This window comes from Peromyscus californicus, unplaced genomic scaffold (assembly GCF_007827085.1).
Source record: "Peromyscus californicus insignis strain IS unplaced genomic scaffold, ASM782708v3 Scaffold_14__1_contigs__length_90479793_seg_2, whole genome shotgun sequence".
NCBI lineage: Eukaryota > Metazoa > Chordata > Mammalia > Rodentia > Cricetidae > Peromyscus > Peromyscus californicus.
Window position 1 is genome coordinate 39,169,348 of NW_026294436.1, and position 26,878 is coordinate 39,196,225.

Here is a 26,878-nt window from a genome sequence, read left to right on the forward strand (position 1 = left end):
ACCAAGCAACTCTGCTCTTACCCTCCGGACTTGGGGACCTCTCCCGATTGTGAGTGCTGTTTCATACATTCGGGCAAACAAAACCCATGAATTGGTGCTAGGCTGAATTTATTTATTCACATTCTTCCTTTACCTGGCAACTATTTTCTAAGTGCCTCCCATGTGCCAGGCATTGTGCAAATTGCTGGCCCTAGGCTTGTACCAAGGAGCTCGCAGTGTGGTACTTGTGATGTGTATGTGTGTGATAGACGTACAGACCAGAGTTCTCTGGGAACAGAGAGAAGGCAACAGTTGTGTCTGACCGAGTCAGGAAAACCCAAGAGGAGTTTACAAAGGCAAGAAAATGTAAACTCAAGTTTGCACCTCTCAGGATAAGTAGGAGTTAAATACTTCTCTTCTGAAGAGCCTGGGAGATGGAGGCATGGAAAGAGATGAGGCAGAGAAAATGGGTTAGCATTCTCTATGAGGTCGTTCAATGACTTGGCTCAGCGATGTGGGCATTATTTTGCCAACGGTGAAGTACCTATGGTGTTTTTGAAAAGCTGTCTGATGAACTCTGTGAAGCAGTATGGGGAAATGGCTCAGTAGTTAGAGCGCTTGCCGCCGCCATCAAGGGGACCAGAATCTGGATCTCTAGTGTCCACACAAATGCCAGGAAGAGGCAGGTGAACTGTACTTTCAGCCTTGGAAAACGGAGACAAGGGAAACCCCGAGGCAGCTGGCTATCAGGAGTAGCTCTATCAGTGAAGAGTAACTCTTTCTGTGAGCTCTGGGTCTGGTTGAAAGTCCTTGCCTCAAAGAGTAAGTTCCGGAAATGGGGTCCACCGGGGCTGACCATGTAAATGAAGAAAGCAACCTAAAGCGAGCAGGCAGTATGGGTACATTTGCTCTCTGTGCTCTTGAGTGTGGATGGGAAGCTTCAAGTCCCCACCTTGACCTTCCTGAAATAATGAACTGCCACCTCAAACTGTAAGCCAAATAAACATTTTCCTGCTGTGTTGCCTTCTGTCGGGGTATTTTATTACAATGGAAATGAAATTAGAATGAGAAGACTCTACTTCCCATTGCCTAAGGGTTCATAAACTTCCTTCAGTAAGATCCTCTGAATTTCATAGTCTGGGGAGGCTGCATTTGAAGAAGGACTGAAAAGCAATGGGAGGTGGATATTAACCACACATTCCTCCACTCCACTTTGGAGTTTTTGATTGTTTCAAAAAGTCACAGAACTTTTTACTTTATAAAATTAACCAGAGCCCCAGTGTATGAAGGTTTGTGTGGATAATTCTACCTTTAACAAAGTGAGTGTAGATGATCAGACAGCACTTTTTTTTTAATATTATTGGCCTTGACCTAGCCTGCCAGATGCTAACCCATTTCTTTGAGACACAGCCTACCTTGCAGATCTCTTTCTGGGCTTTGGGGATCCAGGGATTCACATCCCCAGAAGGCAGGAGCTTCTTTAGGCCCTGAATGGTCTGAGGTTTGAGTGGTAAGGGTGGCCCAATCCTCTCGTTCAAGTAGAGCTCACAGATTCTATTACCCAGCATGTGACGGAAGAGGGCTTTCCCACTTCTCCTGTTATTCATCAGAACACTGAGGAAATGCTGCAGGTCCTGCCAAAGGTCCAGGAGTTGCACCTCCACCTTCAAGTTCAGCTTCTTCAGGTGATAGCGGAAGGGACCCCCTGCGCAGGCGTCAGCACACAGGGCCCAATGAGTGTACCCAAAAGGGAGGCCTCTCTTGAGGGACTTCTTGACTGCCAGTGGGGTAGTGTGATTAATGATGGGAGTGGAAGTTCTCAGGTGGTTGGAGAAGTTTGTCTCAAAGAGGCCCCCCATGTGGAGTTGGATCTTGGATCTCTTCTTCACGATGGGTTTCTTGGCATGCTGAGCATCCTTGTTCAGGATATGGATTATTGACTCCTTTGAGGAATCTACTCCCGGAAAAGGCTTTTTTAAAACTACCTTCTCTGGAAGACTTGCCTCTTCTTGGGCCTTAGTGGAGACTTCTGGCTTGAGGTCCATTTCCAGAGGCCACAAGACAGGGTCAATCAGCTGCCACAACTTCCTCTTGGCCTTCCTGCTGGAGTACTTCTTTTGGGAGTGGTGGGATTTCTTGATGCTCATGTTGAGAGGGAGCCCTCCCGGATGCTTGTAGCAAATGCTGCACAGGCGAGTCTCGTACTCCTGCATCAGGTCGTGACACGACCCCTCGTCGGCCATCGCTATCTTGGCGTGGGTGTAGAAGTTGGGAAGCCAGTAGCTCTGGAGTTTGAATAGAGCCACTTTCTGCATGTGGCTTAGGATCTCCCTTCTGGTGGTGGACTGGTTGGGATGCCAGATGGAGAGGTTCAGGAGGGACTCTGGAAGAAGAGAGAGAGAGATCAAGGGTGAGAAGGAAGAGGTGGAGACCATGATGGTGAGAGGGGATCTAGAGATTTTCTGAATGTTTTTGTGTCCAGTATGTTGCTTGTTCTGGATGAAACCCTGGGGGACAGAAACAGGTAGAACACAGTGGCATGCTTTTGATGACTTCTTAGTGCAGAGTGACTGCTTTTCTCTCATTACTTTCTTCTTCCCCATGGAAGCAATCCCATTTTGTGGGATTTCTTGAGCACATTTTAGATTGTATTGTAAACAAAAGCAAAAGGTACAAGAAAAGGTATTTGAAAAAATGAGATTATACACATGTGAATGGGACTCATGATTCTAAATGATAATCAAAGGATTTGGACTGGATAATTCCAAGGAGTCAAACCCTTCAAACAATATCCAGTCATTGCTAGCTCTGGATTCAATGTTATCAGTTTTTTAAAGGGTCTCATATAGCTCAGGCTGCCAAGATGGCCTTAAATTGCTGACCCTCCTGTTTCCACCTCCCAAGTGCTGAGATTACAGGCATATGCACCCACACCCAGATAATGTCATCAATTTTCAATTATTGTTAGGAATGGGAAGACTATGGCTAGTCTCAAACAGCATATCTTCTGGAACACCGATACTGGGTTCAAAATGCCTCTTCATTTTTCATTCAGGCTAGTAGGGATGAACAGGCAGTCAAGAGAAGGCGTTTAGACAATGTCTCAGATAGTAGGTCAGATGGTAAGTATTTGAAGCTTGGTAAACCACTAATAATTTCTGTTGAATGCTAAAACTTAAACAGTCTTTGCTTGCGAAGGTACTTACTGCCTTGGGTCCACAGGCTGTTATTTGTTCTAGAGAATCTCATTAACTCAAAACTATAACAGAACCACGCAGACCCGGAAGATACAGTAATTTCCCAGTTCTCCTGTCCCAATTCTTATTCTCCTCCTCCAGTCAATCTGCACTGGCCAGCTGTGTCTCAGGAAGATCTGAGCACCCTAAGCATAGCTGGTATCTTCCAACCCTTTCTCCGTTACGGGTTGTGAGTTCCACTTGCGCCCCTGCCACCGAGCAGATGGAGAAGGTAGCCGCGTGGAAAGCAAAAGATGAGGGACAGCAGATGCCAGCCTGAGCTGTTGGTTATATCCCACAAGAATTCGTCTCACACGTGCGCTATAATTCTTACTGATGTTCATGTTGCAGAGAGTCACCACCGAGGAGCCTTCCTGCAGATGAGTGGCCTTGAGCAGGAACAGGAGGGACAGATAGTAGTCTCTCACATTCACGTCTGTCTCGTCTATGCTCAGGATCTTCTCAGCGAGGATCCAGAAATCCAGCAACTCTTCACCTACGGGCCAGACAGGATAGACACAGGGCTGCACTCTAACCCCGCCTCTTGGGTGAACGTATCTGGGTGCAGCTGCTCATGCCCTCCCAAGGCTTGCTCTGCTGCGCCAAACACCATCCCTAGCCAACTTCCAGTTAAGACAGTGTCTCCAGAAAGTCTCTAGGGTGTGAGGATGGGAAGCATGGGGAAAATGGACTTCATGGGAAAGAGTCCTTCATGCCTTTCTTTGGTTTTGCTTTTTTTTTTTTTTTTTTTTTTTTGGTTTTTTTTTCGAGACAGGGTTTCTCTGTGTAGCTTTGTGCCTTTCCTGGATCTCGCGCTGTAGACCAGGCTGGCCTCGAACTCACAGAGATCCGCCTGCCTCTGCCTCCCGAGTGCTGGGATTAAAGGCATGCGCCACCACCGCCCGGCTTGGTTTTGCTTTTAAAAAACAAAATCACTTTAGGGGAAACTGTGACATTACAAATCATGGAATATTGTGTATTGTCAGAAAAAGACCTCGGGGAAAGGATATTCCTAGATCATGGACTCTGACCAGCCTACAGATGGGCTACAGTCCAAGGGTGCCAAAGACCACATCTGTTTCCATAGTGGAAGCTTTAAGAAACAGGAACTTACCAGGCAGTGGTGGTGCCCTTTAGTCTCAGCACTCGGGAGGCAGAAGAAGGTGGATCTGAGTTCGAGGCTAACCTGGTCTACAGAGTGAGTTTCAGGACAGTCAGGGCTACACAGAGAAACTCTGTTTCAAAAAACCAGAAAAAAAGAGGAGGAGGAGGAAGAAGAAGAGGAGGAAGAGCATATGGTCTCTGTGCATGTTTAGCAAATACTGTTCCATGGATGAACCAAAGGGACTTGGATAGCTTTTACTGCACCTTATCTTTGGATCCCAGCTTCCGAAGGCTTTCATCCAAACTGCGTTATTAAACACATCTAGATTTTCCACAGACACACATAGCTGCCATCTGGGGTTTGAACAGCCTGGAGACGGTTAAGGGCTTTTTGAGAAACCTACCTGCACTGCCCCTGAGGTAGGAGTAGAAGCGCCATATCCCTCTGACTCCAGCGACACATTTTTCCAGAAGCCACTGGTCTGCCTTTTTCCATCTTATCATCTTGGCTGCCAGGGGAAGTCAATGAGAGAGGGGCTGTGAACTCTTCCCCTTCCCCTTCTCTCGGCCTTGCACACAACCAAGAGCCCCATTCATTCAGTGTGAGTCAGTTAGATGAGTGGGGGCCCTGACTGTGATGCCTTTGAAACTCATCACTGGACCAGCTGGTAACATGTGTCAGGGTCAGATGCAGGGTCTTCATGTATGTATGTAATCCGCTCTAAAATACCCTTTCCTTCATGACAGTCCTTTTCTGACAATGGTATTGTCCTTAATATCCATTTGAATCTCTCTTCTCTCCTTCACTGTTCCCTCCTCTCTCTCTCTCTTCTCTCTCCTCTCTCTCCTCTCTCTCTCTCTCTCTCTCTCTCTCTCTCTCTCTCTCTCTCTCTCTCTCTCTCTCTCTCTCTCTCTCTCTCTCTCTCTCTCTCTCTCTCTCTCTCTCTCTCTCTCTCTCTCTCTCTCTGTGTGTGTGTGTAAAATGTAATTGAGTATAGCAGGAGGCTTGGTACAATATTTAGCTCCACAGATGACCCCGAATGTATCTTTCTTTGGCTAGTGAGTCAAAAGTTGCCAATTCAACCCTATAAGGAAATTGTGTTCATTCATTCAACAAATACTGATTACATGGTTACCAAATGCCAAGCCCTGTTCCAGATACTCAGGATATCAAACAAAAGTTCAAAGTTCCTGCCCCTGAGGAGTAGTTTATATTCCTATGAAAGGGATATGACAAAAATATGTATGATGAGTACATTTTTCAATAGTATTGAAAGTGGTAAGAACTGCTAAAAAAAATATGGTGGAGCAAAGTAAAGCCTGTTGGGAGTTCTGGGTGAGCAGATGGACAGGATTCCATGGGGTTGTTAGAACAGCCTTCACTGAAAGTGAGATTTGCAGGAGCATTTGAGAAGGTGACAGAGAGAGCCCTGTGGCTATCTGGGGGGACAACTATTACAGAGCAGAGCAGTGGGAAGCTGTCCAGCATGCTTGATGAACTGGGAGTCAGTGAGGCTGGAGTGGAGTGACTGGAGGCAGGGGGAAGTGATGAGACCCAAGATGAAAGGGAGACTGGTCTGTAAGCCCTTAAGGGTACAGGGGTACTGGCCTTGAACAGAGACAGGAACCACTGTGTGTGGGGGCAGGTGTTGGGGGTGGGGCACAAAGGCATCGCCTCATCTGAATTACATTTCTCCATTTTTATTGTATTAAAATACATTCAACAAAATTACTATGAACTATTTTAAGTGTACAATTCAGTCACATTAAATATATTTGTAGTGTGCAACTAAAATGACCATGCATCTCCAAACTGCTTTTTTTTTTCAACTTGTAAAACTGAAATTACAGCCATGAAATAACAACCCTTCATTTCTCAGTCCCTCCAGCTCCCAGCAGTTACCAATGCACTTCTCTTTCTGTGATTTTTGACTCTTAACATTTCATATAAATGGAATATACAGTATTTTTCCTTTTCTAATTGCTTATTTCACACAGTATGGTCTCTTCGACTTTCACCATGTTGTAGCTAGCATATGTCAACATCTCCTTTTTAAGGCAGCATACCATTCCACTGATGCATGTATGATGCATGTTTTGCTTAGCTACTGATTTGTTGATGGACATGAGTGTCTTCCTCGTCTTAGCTGTGTGAACAACGCTATTGGGAACATGGGTGCACAAATAACTCTTTGGGACTCTGTATTCAACTCCTCTTAATAGTCACCTAGAAGTAAAATTACTGGATTGTATGGTAATTTTGTGTTTTTTGTTTTTCAGGAATTGTACTGTTTCTTGTAGTTACTCTGTCATTTACCATTCCGACCAATGATGTGTAAGAGTTCCAGTGTCCTCACATTCTGCCCAACAGTTATCATTATCTAGGTTTTCATGGGAGAGTAGTTGTCCAGTAGGGATGGTAATGGATGTGGGGTCACAGCTCAGTTCCATTTTGGCTTGTATTTCCCTTGAAAATGTACTTCTTAGCTATCTGTTTATCTTCTGTGGAAGAAATGGCTTTGCATGTTTTTGGTTTTGTTTTTTTTTCCCTATTTTCATTTTACATTTCTTGTTGTTGTTGAGTTTTAAGAATTATTTATATATTATGGATTTCCTCTATCAAATAATATAACTTTCAAGTATTTTCTTACATTCTATGTGGTTCCTCCCACACCCCCCACCCCACTGTTGATAGTTTCTTCTGAGGTTTAAATGATAAGATTTTTTCTTTTTTATTAAGTCCAGTTTCTGTTGTTATCTCTGCCACTGATGTCACAGTCAAGAAATCACTGCCAAATCCAATTATGTGAAACTCTGGGCCTGGACTTTCTATTGGTTTTGCAGTTTTAGATCTAATACTTAGGTCTTTGATTTATGTTAGTTACTATCTACCATGTTTTACGGAAGTCAGACTTCCTTCTCATGCATCTAGACTTCCATTTGTTCCAGAATCTTGTTTTCTTTTGTGCTCTTCTGTCTCTGTCTCTCTCCCTCTCCCTCCCCCCCCCCCGTGTGTGTGTGTGTGTGTGTGTGTGTGTGTGTGTGTGTGTGTGTGTGTATTTGTGCACATCCATGTGCATGTGGAGGCCAGAGGACAACCTTCAGTGCTGTCTGGGACCATCACCTTTTGTTTTTGAGACTGAGTTTTCACTGAACTGGAACTTGCCTGGTAGGACGACAGGCTGGCTGAGTAGTGTGTTCCCCAGAGACCCACCTGTCTCCACCTCCCTAGTGCTAGGATGACACATGTGTGTGACATTGTGCCAGCTGTTTCTGTGGTTAAACTCAGGTCCTCCCCCTTGGAAGGCAAGCATCTTACTGACTAAGCCATTTCCCCAGCACTCAGCACTGCCTATTGAAAGACTTCTTTCACAGAATAATTTTGGCATTCTTCTCAAAAGTCATTTGATTGTATACTTGGGAGTTTATTTCTGGGCTTTATATTGTTTTTCAATGGTCTAAAGTTCTGTCATTATGCCCACACTAAACTATTTTGATTATTATAGACCTGTGTTAAGTTTTAAAATTAGGATATATAAGACCTCCATTTTTTTTTCTCTCCAATTTCAAAATTGTTATAGCTATTCAGGATCCGTTGAGATGCTATATGAATTTTAGGACTGAGTTTCCTATTTCTGTAAAATATGCTATTGGGATTTTATAGGGATTTCAGGAATCTGTGTTTTTAAGGAATACTGATGTCTTAGCAATATTTATTTTCCAAACTATGAACATGGGAAGTATTCCTATTAATTTATTCCTTAGTTTGTTTTTGCAATGTCTTGTAATTCTCATTGTGCAAGAATTTCATCTCTTGGCTGAGTTAATTCTTGAATATTTAATATTTTATTATTTTTTAACATTCTTATAAATTGGATTGTGTTTTTGTGATTTCTTGTTCTATTGCTTATGGAGAGTATATATAAATGCAACTATTTATGTGGCTTTATATCCTACTACTTTAAAGAATTCATTTATTAGTTCTAATAGGAAATATTGTATAAAAAGTTAGGGGTTTTGTTTTACATAAAACATTATGTAATGTGAACAGTGATAATTTTAGTTTTTGCTTTCTATTATCTTCTATTTTTCTAAAAACAAAATCTTTTTTCTTTTCTTTATTTTCTTGATTACTCTGGTAAAGACTTCAACTACTGTGCTGAATTGGAATGGTGGACATGGGAATCTTACTTCATTCTGTTATTGTGGTATGCTAAAAGTGATTAAATTTTCCATGTTGAACCGTCCTTGCCCCCTGTGAATACATTCTGTTTGTTCAGAATGTATAACCTTCTCCTGTGCTGCTGAATTCAGATGCTATTTTATTGTGAATTTTTGCATCAATATTGATAAAGGTCATTGGACTGTTTTTTTTCTTACAGCTCTTTGTCTGGCTTTGGTATTAGGGTAATGCCGTCCTCATAGAATGAATTTTGAAGTAACCCTGTTGTTAAATATTTGGAATTATTTAGAAAGAACTGAGGCTAGTTCCTTAGGTGTTTCATAGCTTCTGAGAGAATATGAGATTGGGTGAGTTCAAGGTGGTATAGTCATAGATGAGTTGTCTGTTTTTTATTTAGTTCTATAAATGTTTGCTTTTGATATTTGGATGGTATCCAAGAGAAAAGTAGAAGTTCATAGTTAGTATATCTTCCTGATATTTTGGACTTTGCTTGCACTGACATATAATGTCTTTATGTGTCTCTTCTTTTCTGATTTAAAGTCTGTTTTGTCTGATTTTCTTATAGCCACTCCAGCTCTCTTTTAGTTATTATTTGTATGTAATATTTTTCCATTCATTCACCTTTCTTTCTCTAAAAACCTTGTAAGCTTGATATAATTCATGAATATATGCTAAGTCATACAAGTATAAAACAGTTAAGAAACTCTTGAGGAAATACATATATATATATGTATAACAAAGAAATTATAATACAATAGTAGAAAATACTAAAACTAACTAAAATATTATTTGATCTGAAGAGACAAAGCATACATATAAAAGATAAGTGCCTATCACATGAGCCAATCAAATATCCTTTATTCACAATTACTTAAAAGCTACAAAAAAATTAAGTCTGTAAGTGTGCTAGATATTTGAATTCACTTATGGAACTGTTGTACTTCAACATTTATTTTCAAGAATGAAATTAGACTGCATATTCCAGATGTTTACCTTAAGAATGAGTGACTGACAAACATATTTAAAGTTTTTATAAAATTTATTGCAAGTTATGTAATTTCTAGAGCATTCTACACAAATTATTTTGAGTAAGTTTTTTGTATTACTTATGTTGATACTATTCCACTACAGAAGGTTTTCCTTCAAGTCTATGAAATTGTTTGATATAATAGACATATTTCTTTTTCACATTTACAAAATCCTGACAGTGTGTATCATGTATATTGGCAAACTAAAGACTTGTACATCTCCATTTCTCACCATACTCTACTCTTTCATATTTGCATTTAAATTGAGTTGGCTAGAGGTCTTCCTAAACGTTTTATGTTGATGTGAATTTTTTCATTATGTATAATCATGTTTGCTATAAATATGTTGTGGTAATGGGACCTACCTACATAGTATATTTAGAGATTTTCTCAGTTGTGACTTTTCACATATTTTCAAAGGGAAGCAGAATAAGAAAAGGCTTTCCCATATTGCTTACGTCCATATTGTTTATCTCCAATATACTTATATTAATGTGTTCCCGACTTACTCAAAGGATACAAGCATTTCTACACTATGAAACCTTTCATGGAAATGAAGGGAACTGTGATGAATGAAGTCTTTCTCACATTACATAACTCTCAGTTTCCCTACACTGAATCATTCTATTACATTGAAGAAAAATTGAAAAGATGAATGTTTTCCTCATATATATGTAGGACTTCTCACCTTTGTGAATCTTTTTGTGGCATCTAAAGGAACTGTGATAAGTGAGGACTTTCCCACATTGATGAGATACATAACATTTCCCCCCCTGTGGATCTTCTTATGGTATTAAGAGGGACTGCAATTTGTAAAAGGTTTTACCACAATGCTTACACACATGGGGTGTTTGAGTCCAATGTGAATCCTGTGGTATTGTCTTAGTCACTGTCCTATTGTGGTGAAGAGACACCATGACCAAGACAACTTTTATAAAAGAAAGCATTTAATTGGGGGCTTGCTTACAGTTTCAGAAGCTCAGTCCATTATCATCGTGGAGGGGAGCATTGGTGGCACCCAGGCAGGCACTAGAGCAATAGCTAAGAGCTTTATACCTTGATCCACAGGTAAAGAGAGAGGAGGACATTGGGCCTGGTGTGGGCTTCTAAAACCTCAAGGCCCACTCCCAGTGACACACTTCCTCCAACAAGGCCACACCCACCCCACACCTCCTAATCTGTAGTTCAATTGGGGACCAAGCATGCAAATATTTGAACTTATGGAGGCCAATCTCATACAAACTACCAGTGGTATAGAAGGTTAAATGTGGTCATCAAAGGCTTTCCCATATTGGTTACGTTTATAGAAGTTCTCTCTGTTGCAAATCCTTTGATAGGACTGAAGTGAACTGAAATAAGGGGAGGCTTTTACCACACTGATTTCATTCATAGGCTTTCTCTTCACTGTGGCTTTTTTCCTGGCATCAGAAGGACATGGAACAAGTTAATGCTTTCCCCACATTGCTCACATTCACGGGGTTTCTCTCCAGTGATTCCTTTCAAAGTACTGAAGTGGAAAAGGATAAGTGAAGGCTTTTCCACATTTCTTACACACAGTTTTTCTCACTGCAACTTCTCTCATGACTGAACGTGAAACTGGTTGTGCATAGGTATTTCTGTGATCCAACTCTGTTGTGTGTTTCATGGCTCATGCACATAGGTTTTTTTTTTTCCTAGCATGATTTCTTTGAACACAACTATGCATACTGAAGGGTTTTCTACATTGCTTGCATCTGTAGTCTTTTACGTGTTTCGGAAATTATTGGGGAGAGCTGAGGAAGTTTCCTCATTCCTTACATTTATAGTTCCTCTTCATATTTGTGATACTCATCTGACTTGTGTTTACTCTCAGTGTGATGTGAACACTTGGGAACAAATGCACATTGAGAACATCTCCACACACCTTCCTTTTACATGGTTTTACTCCACAAGCACTAGTTTTGTTCATAAGAGGATCTAGAACACAGCTGAATTCTCTCCCCATTGACTGTTTCCATTATGTTCACACAATCTCTCTATAATTTGATGTCTTAATGTTTCTTGAATTGTTGCAGTCATCTTCAGTGTTCTGGTCTTCCTGTATTTTTTTTTTTTTTTTTTTTTTTTTTTTTTTTTTTTTTTTTTGGCTTTTTTCGAGACAGGGTTTCTCTGTGTAGCTTTGCGCCTCTCCTGGAACTCACTTGGTAGTCCAGGCTGGCCTCGAACTCACAGAGATCCGCCTGGCTCTGCCTCCCGAGTGCTGGGATTAAAGGCGTGCGCCACCACCGCCCGGCGTATTTTTTTTTCAGTAACATCCAGGATCCTAAAAGCTTCTTGTATCACCTTTCAGTGGGGCTCCTCTTGAGAATGATCCAGGAAAGTCCATTCTCCAGGGTGATGTTCATAATCACATCTCAAAGGTCACAGACTCCATTTGTGTTTCCAGGTCTGGTGCTGTCCTCACCACTGCTCCTGGGATCAGTATCCAGAAAACAACAACAGGCTAACCACCCAAGGCCTCTCTCAACAGTCAGGGTTGTGTCATAACTATGGCGGCACTAGAAAGGCTCCATCCACTCACATTCAATCATGTGTATCTCAAAGGATTAGCATCATTATTATCAACTGAACTTGCTTTTTGACAGTTTCATACATGTATATACTGCACACTGATTACTCTCACCTCTTCCATTCTCTTCTGCTTCCTTCTCACCCTTCCTCTCCCTTTTCTATAGATCTCTTTCTCACATTTCCATCTATTTGTTTTGTTTTGTGATCTCTTGAGTTTATCCAGGCACATCTCTGTGATCACAGTTTTGGACTTACCAAACCCACTTCTGGTGGGTTCAGAACTGAGTACACAACTGAAAACAATTTCTCCCTTTCCCATAATTTTTCAATATTCGATAGTTTAGTGGTAAGGGGTAAGGCCTTCTCCCATCCATAATTGGTTGTTGACAGGGTCAGTACTGCACACAGCTAGAGCAAGTAACTGAGGCTGCTGAGTCCATGATGGTAGTAATAGTTGTGTCATACCTAAAGGTGGCATTTCACAACCTGTCTCCCTATGCTCTAGTTCTTTCTTTCTTCCCTAAAAGAAATAACTTTTAAAAAGATTTATTTTTATCATTTTTGGTTATGTATATGCATGTAAATGTGTGGGTATATACATGTATCCGTGTGGGTATATACATGTATCCGTGTGGGTATATGAACTTGAAGGCAGATGCCCATGGAGGCCAGTGGTGTCACCTCTTGATGCAACAGGTGTTTGGCTTCTTCCATGTCTACAAATGCAGGCAGGATTTGTATCATACCATAGAACTGATAAGCGTAGGATCATTATGCAGTATGGCTTCCCATATTTCTCCACACACTCTCACATCTATGCTTACCTCCTTCTGGGGACTTAATAAAGCTGATGAGTTCCTGACAGAGAATGTAATGAAAACACAAGTCCGTTTTGCAGAAGAAAGGTAACCGGTATTTTTCCAACCAGGTCAATAAGCCTTTGTACTTGGCAACCTAGAGTTTAAACAAAATGACACAAAGATAAACAGAACTGAGTCCTTCAGAAATGAAGTATAGAAAGGGAAATCAAGTCATGTTGTATTTGCCATATATGGCTGGAAGGAGACGTGTGCTGATTAAAAGTTATGCCTAAGGGGAGGGGAGACTTGAGCTGACATTCCCAAAGATGAAAGTTGTTAAGTCGGAAATAAAAAATTAAAACACACGCACATACAAAACAAACAAACAAAAACTGATGTGTCTTCAGAAGGTTTTCCTTATTCCCAAGTTTGTTTCAGAATTTGTTTAAGAAAACAGCTATGTTTTGTTTGAAAAAAGAAAAAGGAATAGCAAAACTCTTGTTCTGTAATGTCAGGTTCAACTCTACTAACTTGCTTCTTTTTTTAAAATAATTTCTCATAAAAGCCCAACCCATATCAACTGCACAAAGAAGCTAAGTGTGAAGGTGCATACCTTTAATCTCAGCTCCTAGGAGGAGACTCATGAGTTCTAGTCTAGCCTGAGCAACATAGTAAGTTCCTCTTTCAACAACTACACAAACACATAGAAAAAACATACACATACCACCATTTAGAGGAGGCGAGGGCGGGGGGTGGGGGAAGATCCTGAGGGACAGTCTACCAAAGAAAGAAAAAAAGCAAAGTTTTGAATTATAGGGGAGGAACCAAATACAACAATTGAAATAGGCTGGCTTCTCTCAGGTCTCTAGAACTCAGAGAGAAACAAACTCCTGCTGTGAGCAAGGCTCAGTGTGAGCTCTCCAGTAACACACACTTCTAGCATAGAACAGAAAGCCACTGACAGGTCTAAAGTCTACATAATGGAAAAAGAGATGAGAAGAATAATTTGTAAAGAAAAGGAAAAGAAATAAGGTGACAAAAAGTAAGAGAAAGGCATGCTTTGAGAAGAGAGAGGCATCTGGCCTTGGGCAGTGCCTACTGTGCACAGCTGATCACAGCTGTCACAGCTGTGGCCCAAGTTTCCCTCTCACACTGTGTCAACTAAGCCTTAGATTCTTTCTTGTTTAGGTGTGTGACCTCAGACTTCTCAGCATCGTGTCCAAGCATCTCCTCCCAACCATCACGGCAGACATGAGAGATTTCCTAACTGTCGACTAGAATACCAAGAGAGAATTCAGCAGCAATTGCTTGTTCTGGGGTGGGTAAAGCTGCGAACTGTCTCCCTGGCTGAACGCTACTTCTTCTCCTCACCTGCTTTACATCTTCTTCCATGGTCACCCTCTACGTGTCTTCTTCCTTCCCGTTTCCAAATTCTTCAAATACACGCCCCCTCCCTCTGCCCCGAACCTTTTGCCATTCAAGAATCTTTTTTTTTTTTTCAAGACAGGGTTTCTCTGTGTAGCTTTGCGCCTTTCCTGGGACTCACTTGGTAGTCCAGGCTGGCCTCGAACTCACAGAGATCCGCCTGGCTCTGCCTCCCGAGTGCTGGGATTAAAGGTGTGCGCCACCACCGCCCGGCTGCCATTCAAGAATCTTACCAAGTCATAAGGTATGTCTGGCCATAAGCTCCACTGCGAATTCTCAACATTGTAAAATGGTGTCTGACCAAAGACCTGCAAAAGAAAATGTGACGATTTGAATAAGAAGACCCTCCATAAGTGCGGTCCCGATGGATACATCTACAAAACACTCCCACACTTAAGGCTCAGGGAACATGGTGTAAGAAGGGGTGGGAAGATTATAAGAGCCAGAGGAGGAGGAGGGACTTTGCTGTGAGGTTGTGTCTGTGACATCAGAAGTTATACTCGTAATTCTCGCCAACCTGACTGCCTAAATGTGAGCTGAACAAGGAAGACAAAATGAACATGCCAACGTGGATGGGGAAGCTTCAACCACACAAACAACTACAGGCAACTGTGAAACACTGGAAGTGGGGAGGTGGTCCTGGCTGGGAAGAAAGCATACCAAACCATTGTCCAGAGACAAATGGTCAGTCCTGAAAATATACATACAAGTAACGTCATATGGCTAGAACAGGCTCTATTTAGGAATGTGTGTGTATATACAAATACACATATGTGTGCAATATCAATGAGTTTTTAAAAAAAGGCCATGAATTTGAAGGAGTGGAGGAGTAGTTTATGGAAGGGAGATACATTGTAATTAAAACACAGTCTCAACAACAACAACAACAACAACAACAACAACAACAACAACAGGATATTGTCCATAGGCTCGGATATTTGAATATTTGGTTTCCAGTTACCAGTGGCACTGTTTGAGTAGCTTTAGATGGTGTGGCCTTGTTGAAGGAAGTATGTCATTGGAGGTGGGCTTTGAACTTTCAAAGCCATGCACCTCTCCCAGCTCTCTCTCCCTCCTCTCTCTCCTGTCTCCTCTCTGTCTTCTGTGGTTGAGGTTCAGGATGTGACCCTCAGCTTCTACCCCAGCCACCATGCCCGCCTCCTGCTGCCTCCTCTCCACCATCATGAACTCTTATCCCTTTGGAACCATTAGCCAAAATCAACTTTTTCTTTCTTAAGTTGCCCTGGTCATGGTATTTTATCACAGAAATAGGAAAGCAACTAGTTCAAAAAGCTAAAAAATACCTCCCAAAGCAGAAGAAATCTTCGCACATACAGCAAGTTTCATCTGCAGCAGCCATGGGGGAAGAGAGGCTCCCCGACACTACTATTTGAAGAGACATTAATTCTCATTTCCCCCCATTAACAGCTTTCCCTATACAAGAACATTAAGTTGACTTAATTCCACGATTCCCTTTTCATTTGGATATACCCTGCATAGACCTGGGAGCTACCTTGCTTGTATGTAAAAGCTAAGGCTCTTGATAGTAGTATGTATTTACCAATGCATTGTAATACTTACCTTCTTGTGGACTTAAGAGAGAGAAAACAAAGGCCTAAATCTTTTTCTAATTAGAAACAGCTTTTATAGCTGCCTATACCCCTGGCTAGAATGCCACTTTCCCATATCACTGTTTCTAGAACATCACTGTGAACTACGTAAATTGTATTAGTGAGTTGGATAATTAGCATGTCTCAAAATGGCTCCTGAGAACTGAGACAGTGTCAGAGACAAGAAAAGATTCTGGATAGGAAAGGCAGGCTTCGGATTTATGATTTGACTGGGAAGTTCCGGGAGACTTGAGAGCTGTTTCTGGTTCCTGTTTATTTGCTCAGATTAAATTCAGGGCCATCAAGGTAACTCAGTACTTAAAGCTCCAATCCACCAACCTCGTGACACAGATTTGACCGTTGGGTCCCACATGGTGGAGGGAGAGAACTGACTCTCATAAGTTTCATTTTTATCTCCACACATGCATGGTGCTTGCATTACACACACACACACACACACACACACACACACACACACACACACACACGCACACTCACACACGCACGCACTCACACATGCACGCATGCACACACATGCACAATAAATATAAATTTTAAAACAGAAAAAAAATCTCAATTTGAAAAAGAAACTAATAAAACAGAACAGACACTTAGGCATGTCAATGGAACGTTTGGATTCAGGGCTGAGAATGCTTACCGGGAGAGAAAGAAATGTGTTGAAAAAATCAGCAAAGATTTCATCCTCCAAAAGAATGATAAGATTTGTAGAACCGATGATCTCTGCATGTGAAGAAAACAAAACAAAACAACCATGATGGGGTTGTGTCTGATGGAGAAAACAAAGGTACTGGACAGATGACTACATGCCAGGTCTCAGCACGGTGGCCTTTAGAGCTGACCCCATGTCCCTCCTCCAGGGCCCTCTTTTCGTTGTTACTCTCTTACATATCCCTAGCTGTGGGGAACTCACCACCTTATACAGCAGCCTATTCAATTTATGAAGAGATGAAAACCAAGAGTTTTTTGTTTTTTTTTTTGTTTTTTTTTTTTTTTTTGGTTGTTATTTTTTTTAATCTCCCTGTGCACTGCCTTTACCTGCTGCTTGGGGGCAGTCTGCCCTTGGCAGTATAACAGGACTCACCCAAATCCCCTTACACAGAACAGGACTCCAGCCTTTCAGAGCCCCCCTTCCCCCAGCCTTCCACTCATCTCCATCTCTCATGATGGCCTTTCTTCTTACCCACTTCCTCTCTCATTGGCTGGAGCTGCCCCAATAACCCAACCACCATAGACGCTTTCCAGGGTGGTGCCCAGGAGAACACTGCCTATGTGTAAGCATGTAATATTAGTGTGTCCGGAGTCAGGGGGCTCTCATGTGACACAGTTACCTCCACCACCCTTAATCTGTTGCCTTTCAGAAAACAAGGGAAGGAATTTGTGTGTGTTCCAATAGAAATTCACCTGGCTAATTTAGGCCTAGTATTCTAGCTTTCTTAGATACTGACTTGCACTGGTGAATCATTTGTTCCTTGCCTCAAATGTGATACTTGTTTTGTACAAATGAATCAGAAGATATGGATGCTAAATGTGGGCTGGTGAGGTAGCTCATGGGTAAAGGCACCTGCCACCAAGCCTGACGATCCGAGTCGAGGGAGGGAGAGAACATACTCCTGCGAGTTGTCCTCTGACAGACCCATGTGTGCAGCACACACAATAAATAAAAACCGTAAAATAATAAATTCTAAATGTCATAAAGCCTAGCATGAGGCTAGATGACCCCTTGAAGGTTGTTCCAATTCACTGTCTAAGCTATTGATTGATTGACTGACTGACAGAATTTTGAGGCAAGGACTTGCTATCTAGCTCAGGCTAGCCTAGAACTCATTATGTAGCTCAGAGTGGCCTCAAATCAGCCAAGTGGTGGTGGCACACACCTTTAATCCCAGCACTCAGGAGGCAGAGGTAGGTGGATTTCTGAGTTCGAGGCCAGCCTGGTCTATAGAGCGAGTTCCAGGACAACTAGGGCTACACAGAGAAACCCTATCTCAAAAAAAAAAAAAAAAAAAAAAAAAAAAAAGAAAGAAAGAAAAAACAAACAAACAAAAAAGCCCCCAAAAAGAAAAAAGATAAGAGAGAAAGAAAAAATTAAATAAAACTCACAATAACTCTGCCTCAGCTTCTCAAGTGCTCACTACAGGTGTGAACCACCATGGCAGGATTTGTCTGTGCCTTTTAGACCTTAAGGTTTAGTGAATAACAAACTAATGGCTGTATCAGTAGGCCAACAGTTTCCTATCACACCCAAGGTTTATCATGAAAAACGATCAAAGGATAATCTAAATAACCCAAACTAGGCCCTTGTCTCAGGATAGTTAAGCATCTGATAAGAAAAATTAATGTCACTGAAATGCAGTTTTGATAACATAAGAAAACCAAGAGCAAAAGATGCAGCTCAGCTGGTCGAGTGCTTGCCTGATAGTCATGAAGTCCTGGGTTCAATCTCCAGCCCTGAATAAACCAGGCATGGTGGTTGAAGGCCTGTAATCCTGACCCTTAGGTAAAGGAGGCAGGAGAATCAGGAGTTCAAGGCCACATTCGTCTACATAGCAAGTTTGAGGCCAGCTTAGACCATTAGATCCTTTCTCCAAGAATAAAGTAAAATAAAATGATGATGATAATAATAAAATAATAGCAGTAACAACAATAGTAATAAAATTAAAAAATAAAATAACTTGGCATGGTAGCCCATGCTTTTAATCCTAGTACTCAGGAGACAGAGGCAGATAGATCTCTAAGTCTGAGACCAGGCTGGGGTACAGAGCAACTTTCAAAACAGCTAGGGCAATGTAGAGAAACCCTGTCTTGAAAAAACAAACAAACAAACAAACAAACAAACAAACAAATAAATAAATAAATAAATAAGAAAGAATAAAGCCACCTGAGCAATAGCCTCTGGCATTTTCTCTCATGATTGAAATCAGGAAATGTTTATCTTTGACTAACAGAAATGGAAACCCAATCAAACTTGGCTGTGTGCAGCAGAGCTGGCATCGACCCTCGTCTTCTATGCCAGAGACAGTATCCTTTCCTGAACAGTACATTTCCCTAGTGTTTGCCTGAATCACCCGCGAGGCCCTCTCTCCTTTTCCTGAGAGCACCTGATTTGTTTAATAAATGACACACAGATCATCCCAAGGTCTGTGTGCTCAGGCCAGGCATCTCCCTTTCCTTTTTCTCCTTCTTTTCTCTTTGTAACACGAATCTTAAAAGGTCTTATTAATAAAACAAACAAACAAAAGACCCAGAGCCAAATATTGAGGTGAAAGCTGAAAGATCAGAGAAACAGAACAAGCCAGCCACATTCTTACCTCCACGAAATTCTCAGCCTCAAGAGAGTGAGTTGCTATTTCCTCATGCCTTATATACCTTTTTCTGCCCTGCCATCTTACTTCCGGGGATTAAAGATGTGTGTGCTTCCCAAGCAAAGGCAGGAGATCTCAAGTGTTGGGATTAAAGGTGTCTCCTGAGTGATAGGATTAAGGGTGTGTGCCATCACTGTCTGGCCTCTATGTCTAATCTAGTAGCTGGCTCTGTCCTCTAATTCCCAGATAAGTTTTATTGGGGTGCATAATATATCACCACATCTTTTTTTCTTTTTCTCTTTATTTTGTCTTATTTTATTTATTTTTATTTCTCTTCTCCTTCTTTCTTTCTTTCTTTCTTTCTTTCTTTCTTTCTTTCTTTCTTTCCTTCCTTCCTTCCTTCCTTCCTTCTTTCCTTCCTCCTCCTTCTCTTCCTCCTCCTTCCTTCCTTCTCCTCCTTTTCCCTCCTCCTCCTCTTTTCCTGCAGCATGTCATGTAGCTCACGGTAGTCTAAAGTTTACATTGTAGCCTGAGGATGACCTTGAAGTTCTGGTCCTCCTGCCTCCACCCCTGTAGTGCCAGAATTATAGGCATGTGCCAGGATGCCCGCTTAAATGAATTAATTTTTAAAATAATACTTTAATGTTTTGGAGACTTCATACATTTATACAATGTATTTTGATTGTATCTGTCTACCGCTGCCTCCCTCCAACTCCCCTAGTGCCCCTCCCCATCTCCCAACTTCATGTCTTCTTTTTGGTTGTTACTGAGAAATCCCCAAGTCTAGTTAGTGCCTTCCATCTGTGCATGAGTGTGGGACGATCAACTGGGGGGGGGGTGCGTGCTCCCTATATGCTGCGGGCACTTGAACTCATATGTGCTCAACCGATTGAGCTATAACCCCAGTCCCATCATCTAGTTTAGATAATCCAATGAACATTAATCATCTAATTCAGAAAACATTCTCTCTTCCCCCTCTTCCAATTTTTTCCTGTGTCTCAGTCTACTCTGCCTCCCCCCCACAATAGTAGTCCATGCTATGTGGCTTCTCCCCTTTTGCATATTTCTGGCATAGTTCTTCCCCTCTTCTCCATCCATACAGAGTCTTTCTCTCATTTCAGGCCCCATCGTCTCTCTTCTAGACTATTACATCAGTTTATTAAATGGCCTCCATGGTTCCCGGTCTTCCCCCTAAGCATCCTCACACAGTCACCAGAGTATGTTAGTTTTATGATTGTTAAAGCCCTTCACAGACTCCTCGGTGTCCCACAGGATGAAGCACAAACTTCTCAGGACTGCCACCCAGGGTTACTCAGAAAAAGACTTCTCAAGAGTGGGGATAGGAAGACTTCTTATCTGCAGTAGTTCACACACGATCTGAGGGGCATACTCTCTTATTCTTCTTCAGTTCCAATTCTCTTGTTCTAATTCTGTAGTTCTAAATCTTTGGTTCTGATTCTCTCTAGTTCCAGTTCTCTTTAGTTCCATTCTCTCTCACACTACCCTCACGCTACTTCTTTTATCTTTCACACTTCTCTCACACTTCTTCATCTCTCACACTTTTCTCTCTGCCCATTCAGCTACATCCCTCGCTCAGCACACACGCATTCTCACCTCTGCCCAGCTCTCTACACAGATCCTTTTCACAGCCAAACTCTGCACAAGTATGACTTACAGTTTCAGGGTCACAAAGCATTTCTTGAGTAAACAATCAGAGACAGAGCCAAACTGATACACGTAAGGAATCACTCGGTTTCTCCCAGGCTAAGAAGGTCCCTTTGACTGGCCAGTAAGTAACACTTGGCCATTCATGTAGTTCTTTCCCTGATATAAAATGGCATTGAAATCCAGGACTTAATAATAGCAGTTGGCTGAACCTTGAATGGTAGGGGTACATCCAGGAAGAGAATTACTGCATGGGGTTAGGACTACCCAAGCTGCTTCATGTCTGACCTTGATTTAGCAAGAAACACCTGGGAATTTGTCTTTGTGTATTCTCTGCAGGGGCAGCTAGTCTGTTTTGAATTTGTTCTAAAGTCTAAAATTATCTGTCTTGAGAATACTGTTACTTTCCTGTGTCAGTTATGAAAAATATTCTAATATTTCTATTTATCAGAATTATATAGCTTAAGCAGAAGTCATTTTCCTGACTATCCATGTGTGTCCAATGATGGAGTATTTTCACAAAATAAACACACAAGTAGTAGGAAAACACCCAAAGCTATTCTTAGGGAAGAAATGTAATGGCACATGAGAGAAATTACAGAGAGGAGCCACTGGTCTTTTACAGTCAATAACTACATGGCTTTGCCAAGTGGGGCTCCCCGCCTGGTGGGTCGAACTGTTAAACACTAGTTTCCACCTGCTGTGTGCTCCCGTAGCCCTCAGCACGGACTCCTTAGCATGGTGCCACAAGCAGTGTTTTACCTGCTTTTTGCCTCCCACCACTTTCCACATTGTTCACCCCCCTTTTATAAGTCCAAACCAAGCCATGGTTGCTTCCTGAGCATGCTGCAGACTCACTTCAAACCCCTTGACTTTGTTCCAGATTCCCTTTGCCCAAAATACCCTCTCAACCCAAATGGTGTCACAAATCACCAGTTATCCTCAAAAACGGGCTTATCTTCCTGCAGAATCTACCACAGTGGTACAGGGGCTCACTCCACCCCTGCACTACCCAATATGCTTTCCATCACTACAGGTAGTGAGTCCTGTTTTCTTTCGTTGATGTATGCAGCGTCTTCCCTGGTTTGAGCTCGAGGGCAAGGGGGATTGGATCTTTTCATCCTCTACCCCCAGGCATGAAAAGTACTTGTTTATCTAAGATCTGTCACAGAAGTATGAATTTAAAAGAATATTACACATATGCTATGATATGTGTGTGTCCATGGAGACACGAAGAGGGAGTCAGATCCCCCGACACTAAGGTTACAGGCAGTCGTGGGTTGCCTGATATGAGTGTTAGGAACTTAATTTACATCCTTTAGGAGACCGGTATATGTTCTTAACTGCAGAGACATCTCTATCTCTCCAGCCCCGTGAATGCTTTTTGTTTTTTAGTCCCCCCTCCCCCCAAGAGATGATGTTTAATTTTCTGGTTTGGGCTAGGAAAATGGCTCATCTTAGTAAAAGTGCTTCACAAGACTGAAAACCCAAGCTCAATTCCCAGAACCCACATAGAAACTCGATATGGAAACATCCATCCCAGAGCATGTAGGGAGAAATGGAAGGAACAGACAAGAGCATCCCCCCAGAGCTCCTGAAATTTGCAGAAACAAGAGAGCTGCTGCCCCCAAGATAAAAGACTTGAGCAGGCTCCCAAAAGTCATCCCTCTGACTTACACACACACAAACACACACACACACACACACACACACACACACACACACACACACACAGAGAGAGAGAGAGAGAGAGAGAGAGAGAGAGAGAGAGAGAGAGAGAGAGAGAGAGGGAGAGGGAGAGAGATAAAGTTTTGGTTCTTCTGTTTTTCAATTGTTTACACTAATCACTTCTTACTAATTAAGCGGATGTTTATGGGATGAGAATGCCATGGAAACCGTCTGAGTGCAGGAAAGTGAGGCCCAGCAGAAGTTTCCCGTTCACTGTCACAGGCAAGACAGCCTCTTCTTAACGCTGACATTTCTGCATTCCTGTTTTTCCACTCCCCACCCCATTCTGCCTCCAACCTTGTAACTGTGCTCATTCCACACCACAGCAATGTAAATGTGATAACAAAGGAAATCCCTGGATAACCCTGAAGCCCACATGGGTCTTCTTCCTGGAGGAGGTAAGGCACATGGTGACTGGACCTGCATTGGACTTTTTCCTACTTTGTCTTATGATCAAAGCCTTCCTGTCCCCTCCTTCAAGGTGTGAGGACAGGAGTGGGGAAAGGACAGAGAAAAGGAAAACCAAGCCCAAGGATGACATCCAAGTCACACGAGGTGTCCCCCAGCGGCTCGCTGATGTTTAGAGGGAGGGCGAGTCATTGGCTGTATTTGAGGGCTCAAGGCCTTGAATCCATCCACTGCTAACAGAGACTCACCAGCGTTACTCATGTTGCCATGCTCTTCCTGCCGCAGCTTGGCTAGGAACAGAATGTGAACACACAGTGAGCCCTCCACAGTGTTCCATCCCAATTCCATTCCATCCGACTCATCTCTGGTGCAGACCTCAGGGTGAAGGTAATCATCTTACTCCATCTCTGAGATCCCCTTGATCAAGCCAGACCCACACTGTACTTAGTCCACACTCTGGACATTGAAAGCTTCTTTCCAAGTCTGTCTACGGTCTCCTACCACCAGCTGAGCTGTCACAGTACTAAACTTGGCCTCAGCCTTCATAAGCTCTTCAGTCCACTTAGAGCAGTGGTTCTAAGGCTGCAACCCCGTATGTTGTGGTGACCGTATGTCGTGGTGACCTACAACCATAAAATTATCTTTGTTGCTGCTTCATACCTGTAATTTTGCTACTGTTATGAATCCTAATGTAAATATCTGATATTCAGGATATCTGATATGTGACCCCTGTGACAGGGTTGTTCAACCCCAAAGGGGTTTCGACCCACAGGTTGAGAAACGCTGACTTGCAGCATCAAGCTTCTGTTATCTCGAATTCCCATCTCTGAAAGTTCATCAGGCACTTAGTTCTTATCATCAATTCTCTGTTTCTCTGTCGCTTTAAATTCTTTATTTATCTCTCTTTTTCTGATAGGAATTGGACATTAAGATGAAAGACCATCAGGCCTATCTATATACATCAATAACTTAGCCAAGAATGTCTCCCAGACTCCTGAGAACAGCATTGTTCAGTATCACACCTAAAAGAACTTTCAAGAATGTAAAAGATCTGGCATGATTGGGAGTTTGAAGCCAATCTGGTCTACAGTTCCAGGCCAGCTGAGGCTACATAGTAAGACTCCACCTAAATAATAATAATAATAATAATAATAATAATAATAATAATAGTAGTAGTAGTAGTAGTAGTAGTAGTAGTAGTAGTAGTAGTAAGCTCCAGAGGAAGGACACCAATGCATGACTTCTGGCTCCCACATCCTGGGGACACAGGAAGACATACATTTTTTTTTTAATTGAAAACATAAATTCTGTTGCTAGAAAATTTATGGAGCCCCCTGGGATTCCACATGTTACCAGAGAAATTGGGATCCCCTTTCAAGGTTCTTAGTTTCATCAATAAAAGAATTTAAGACAGACACAGAAAGAAGCTCAGGGACAATGTTATTAGTGTTTAAAAGAAAAAGCACAATTCAGGCAAGCTAGAAATCTCAGTATCTGCCTGGAGGAGGGAGATGGAGAAGAGGAGAGAAAGCCATGCCTGTTTTGAGTTAGGCATGGAGCTTCGGCAAACAGGCACACAGCAAATGGGAGGTAGCTCCAGAGAGAGAATGAGAAAGAACAAAGGACCAAAGAACACATTCTTGGGCTGTGGCTAGCTCCGAAGCAAAGAGACAGAAGAAGAAGAAGAAGAAGAAGAAGAAGAAGAAGAAGAAGAAGAAGAAGAAGAAGAAGAAGAAGAAGAAGAAGAAGAAGAATTGCACAATTGCACTGGGAGCTGGCTTTCTGGGAAGGAAAAGTACGGCATCTCATTAAAGGGGTAGTTATTCCTCCCATCTCTTTATTAAAGGGGTAGTTATTCCTCCCATCTCTTTATTAAAGGGGTAGTTATTCCTCCCATCTCTTTAGCCGGGCTTCAAGAGAATCAGCCTTCCTGAGGGATGGTCTCTGCTGGGTGATTGACAAGGGCAGCTTTATTAACTCTTGGGGTGTTAGGACTCTACCCAGGGCCAAGATAGAACTTGGGTTCCTTTCAACCCGAGTCAGTAGCTTTGCCTTAATGGCCTCAACAGAGCCCTTGATCAAGGCTGTGGTAATATTCCCCCTTCTGAGGAGATAACCCTAAAATCATTTACAAGATGGGTTGTGCTATGGAATAATGCTTTTGTACACTGGTTTAATAAAATGCTGATTGGCCAGTAGCCAGATAGGAAGTATAGGCAGGATAAGCAGGCAAGGAGAATTCTGGGAAGTGGAAGGTTGAGTCAGGAGACGCCAGCCCGCTGTCCAGGGAGCAGCATGTAATGGCACACAGGTAATTCCACGGAACATGTGGCAATATATAGATGAACAAAAATGGTCTGAGTTTAAGTGTAAGAGCTAGTCAGTGGTAGGCCTGAGCTAATGGCCGAGCAGTTTTAATTACTATAAGCCTCTGTGTGTTTACTTGCGGGACCAGAGGGTGAGAGAGATTTGTCTGGACCGTGGGCCAGGCAGGACACAGGAAAACTTTCAGCTACAGGGTTGAAATTAGGGAATGAATATAATCCATTTTCTCCATGAAGACCCAATTCTAAAGCTGTTCATCAGAAGGGTTGGTGTATAAGCTGGGGTTCAGTCCTGCTCCCACATTAGCCTCTGGGCAGAAATGCTTATTTCGGGGAGGAGATCTCAAGGACTGTGGGACCAGAGCCCTGTTCTGCAATCCTGGCTTCCAGCAAGGACTTTCCTCGAACTGTTGCTTCAGGATCCCTGCTCTACATATCCCCTTTCTCCTGCCTGCTCTCATTTGCCATCACCAGGATCTTTCCATGGTAATTTTGATGCTAAGGGTTGGGATGAGACCCAGGAGTCCATATTATTTACAAGTACCCTGGATGATTATTGCCATCAGGCAAATAGGGGAAATAGTGGTTTATAAATAAAAAGCTGAGTTCACATCTCAGCTCCGCTATTTACTAGGTGTGGTTTGTACCGGGTCCTACACACAATGATTTCCCAAATTCCGGCCTTCTCCTTTACCCCTGTGCACACCTATCCTGGAAATGACAGTAGGTCCTCAACAAATACTAGGAAGAAAATTCATAACAAATGCTTGACAAAATACTGCAAGTCTTGCAAAAGGGAAAAATATTTTGCTTTAAAGTCTGAGTTAAGTCTGCAAACCGGATGAAGGTCCTGATTCTTGCCCTCTTCTAGGGAGGCTCATGTTAGCCTTTTGTCTGTCGGCTCACCCACTCAACATGTATTCATTGAGCACTCCATCTGACAGAAACTTTCCAACATGTTTTGGATGCACCAATGAAAAGAACAGTCAAAAATACCTTCCATCACAGAGTTATATTCTCCATAATGATTTTATTGGACCACTTACGCCATTCCCACCCTCCCAAGGAAATTCCATGATCAGTCATCACTAAAATAATACTTGGTTGGATCATTCTCATGTTTACACTGCATAGCTGCTTCTTACTATAATCATGTGATTCTGTTTTTGTCAGTTTGCTCCACCTTTCCATTGAAATCAGGGCCAGTTCTCAACAACTGCATGTTTTCCCAGCATGCTCCCCGGCTCTGCTACCACTGCTGGCTTATTACCACTGAGTACTCATTGCTAATGGCACCATCCTTGGCGTCTCCTCTCTAATATATGCTCTAGGTTGTGCCAGTGGTTGCTGAGTCTAGGATAGATGTCTTTGTCCAAACCCTTCCTCCTTGAGCTAAGTGAGGAGATGTTTGATTCCCTCTGGCATCCATTGCATGAAACAGTTCCTTGAAAACCCATCCAATTATTTTTTCCACGAATTAGAAGGGACTTTCAGAGACTAAATAACCAAGAGGTT

At 42.3% G+C, this 26,878-nt stretch overlaps 2 protein-coding genes across 2 annotated transcripts in view; one reads left to right on the forward strand and one right to left on the reverse strand.

Moving 5' to 3' along the window:
- Rgsl1 (regulator of G protein signaling like 1) overlaps positions 1-21,695 on the reverse strand; it is a 60,969-nt gene extending 39,274 nt beyond the window's left edge. Inside the window, exons 1-6 of the mRNA XM_052736715.1 lie at positions 21,666-21,695; positions 16,574-16,702; positions 14,539-14,613; positions 12,905-13,034; positions 3,550-3,711; positions 1,395-2,362 (exon numbers count right to left, since the gene is read on the reverse strand). Of these exons, the coding sequence (XP_052592675.1) occupies positions 1,395-2,362; positions 3,550-3,711; positions 12,905-13,034; positions 14,539-14,613; positions 16,574-16,702; positions 21,666-21,695 (1,494 nt within the window). The remainder of the gene's footprint in view (positions 1-1,394; positions 2,363-3,549; positions 3,712-12,904; positions 13,035-14,538; positions 14,614-16,573; positions 16,703-21,665) is intronic.
- Positions 1-26,878, forward strand: part of Rnasel (ribonuclease L) — a 116,855-nt gene that overhangs the window by 68,479 nt on the left and 21,498 nt on the right. The window lies entirely within an intron of this gene.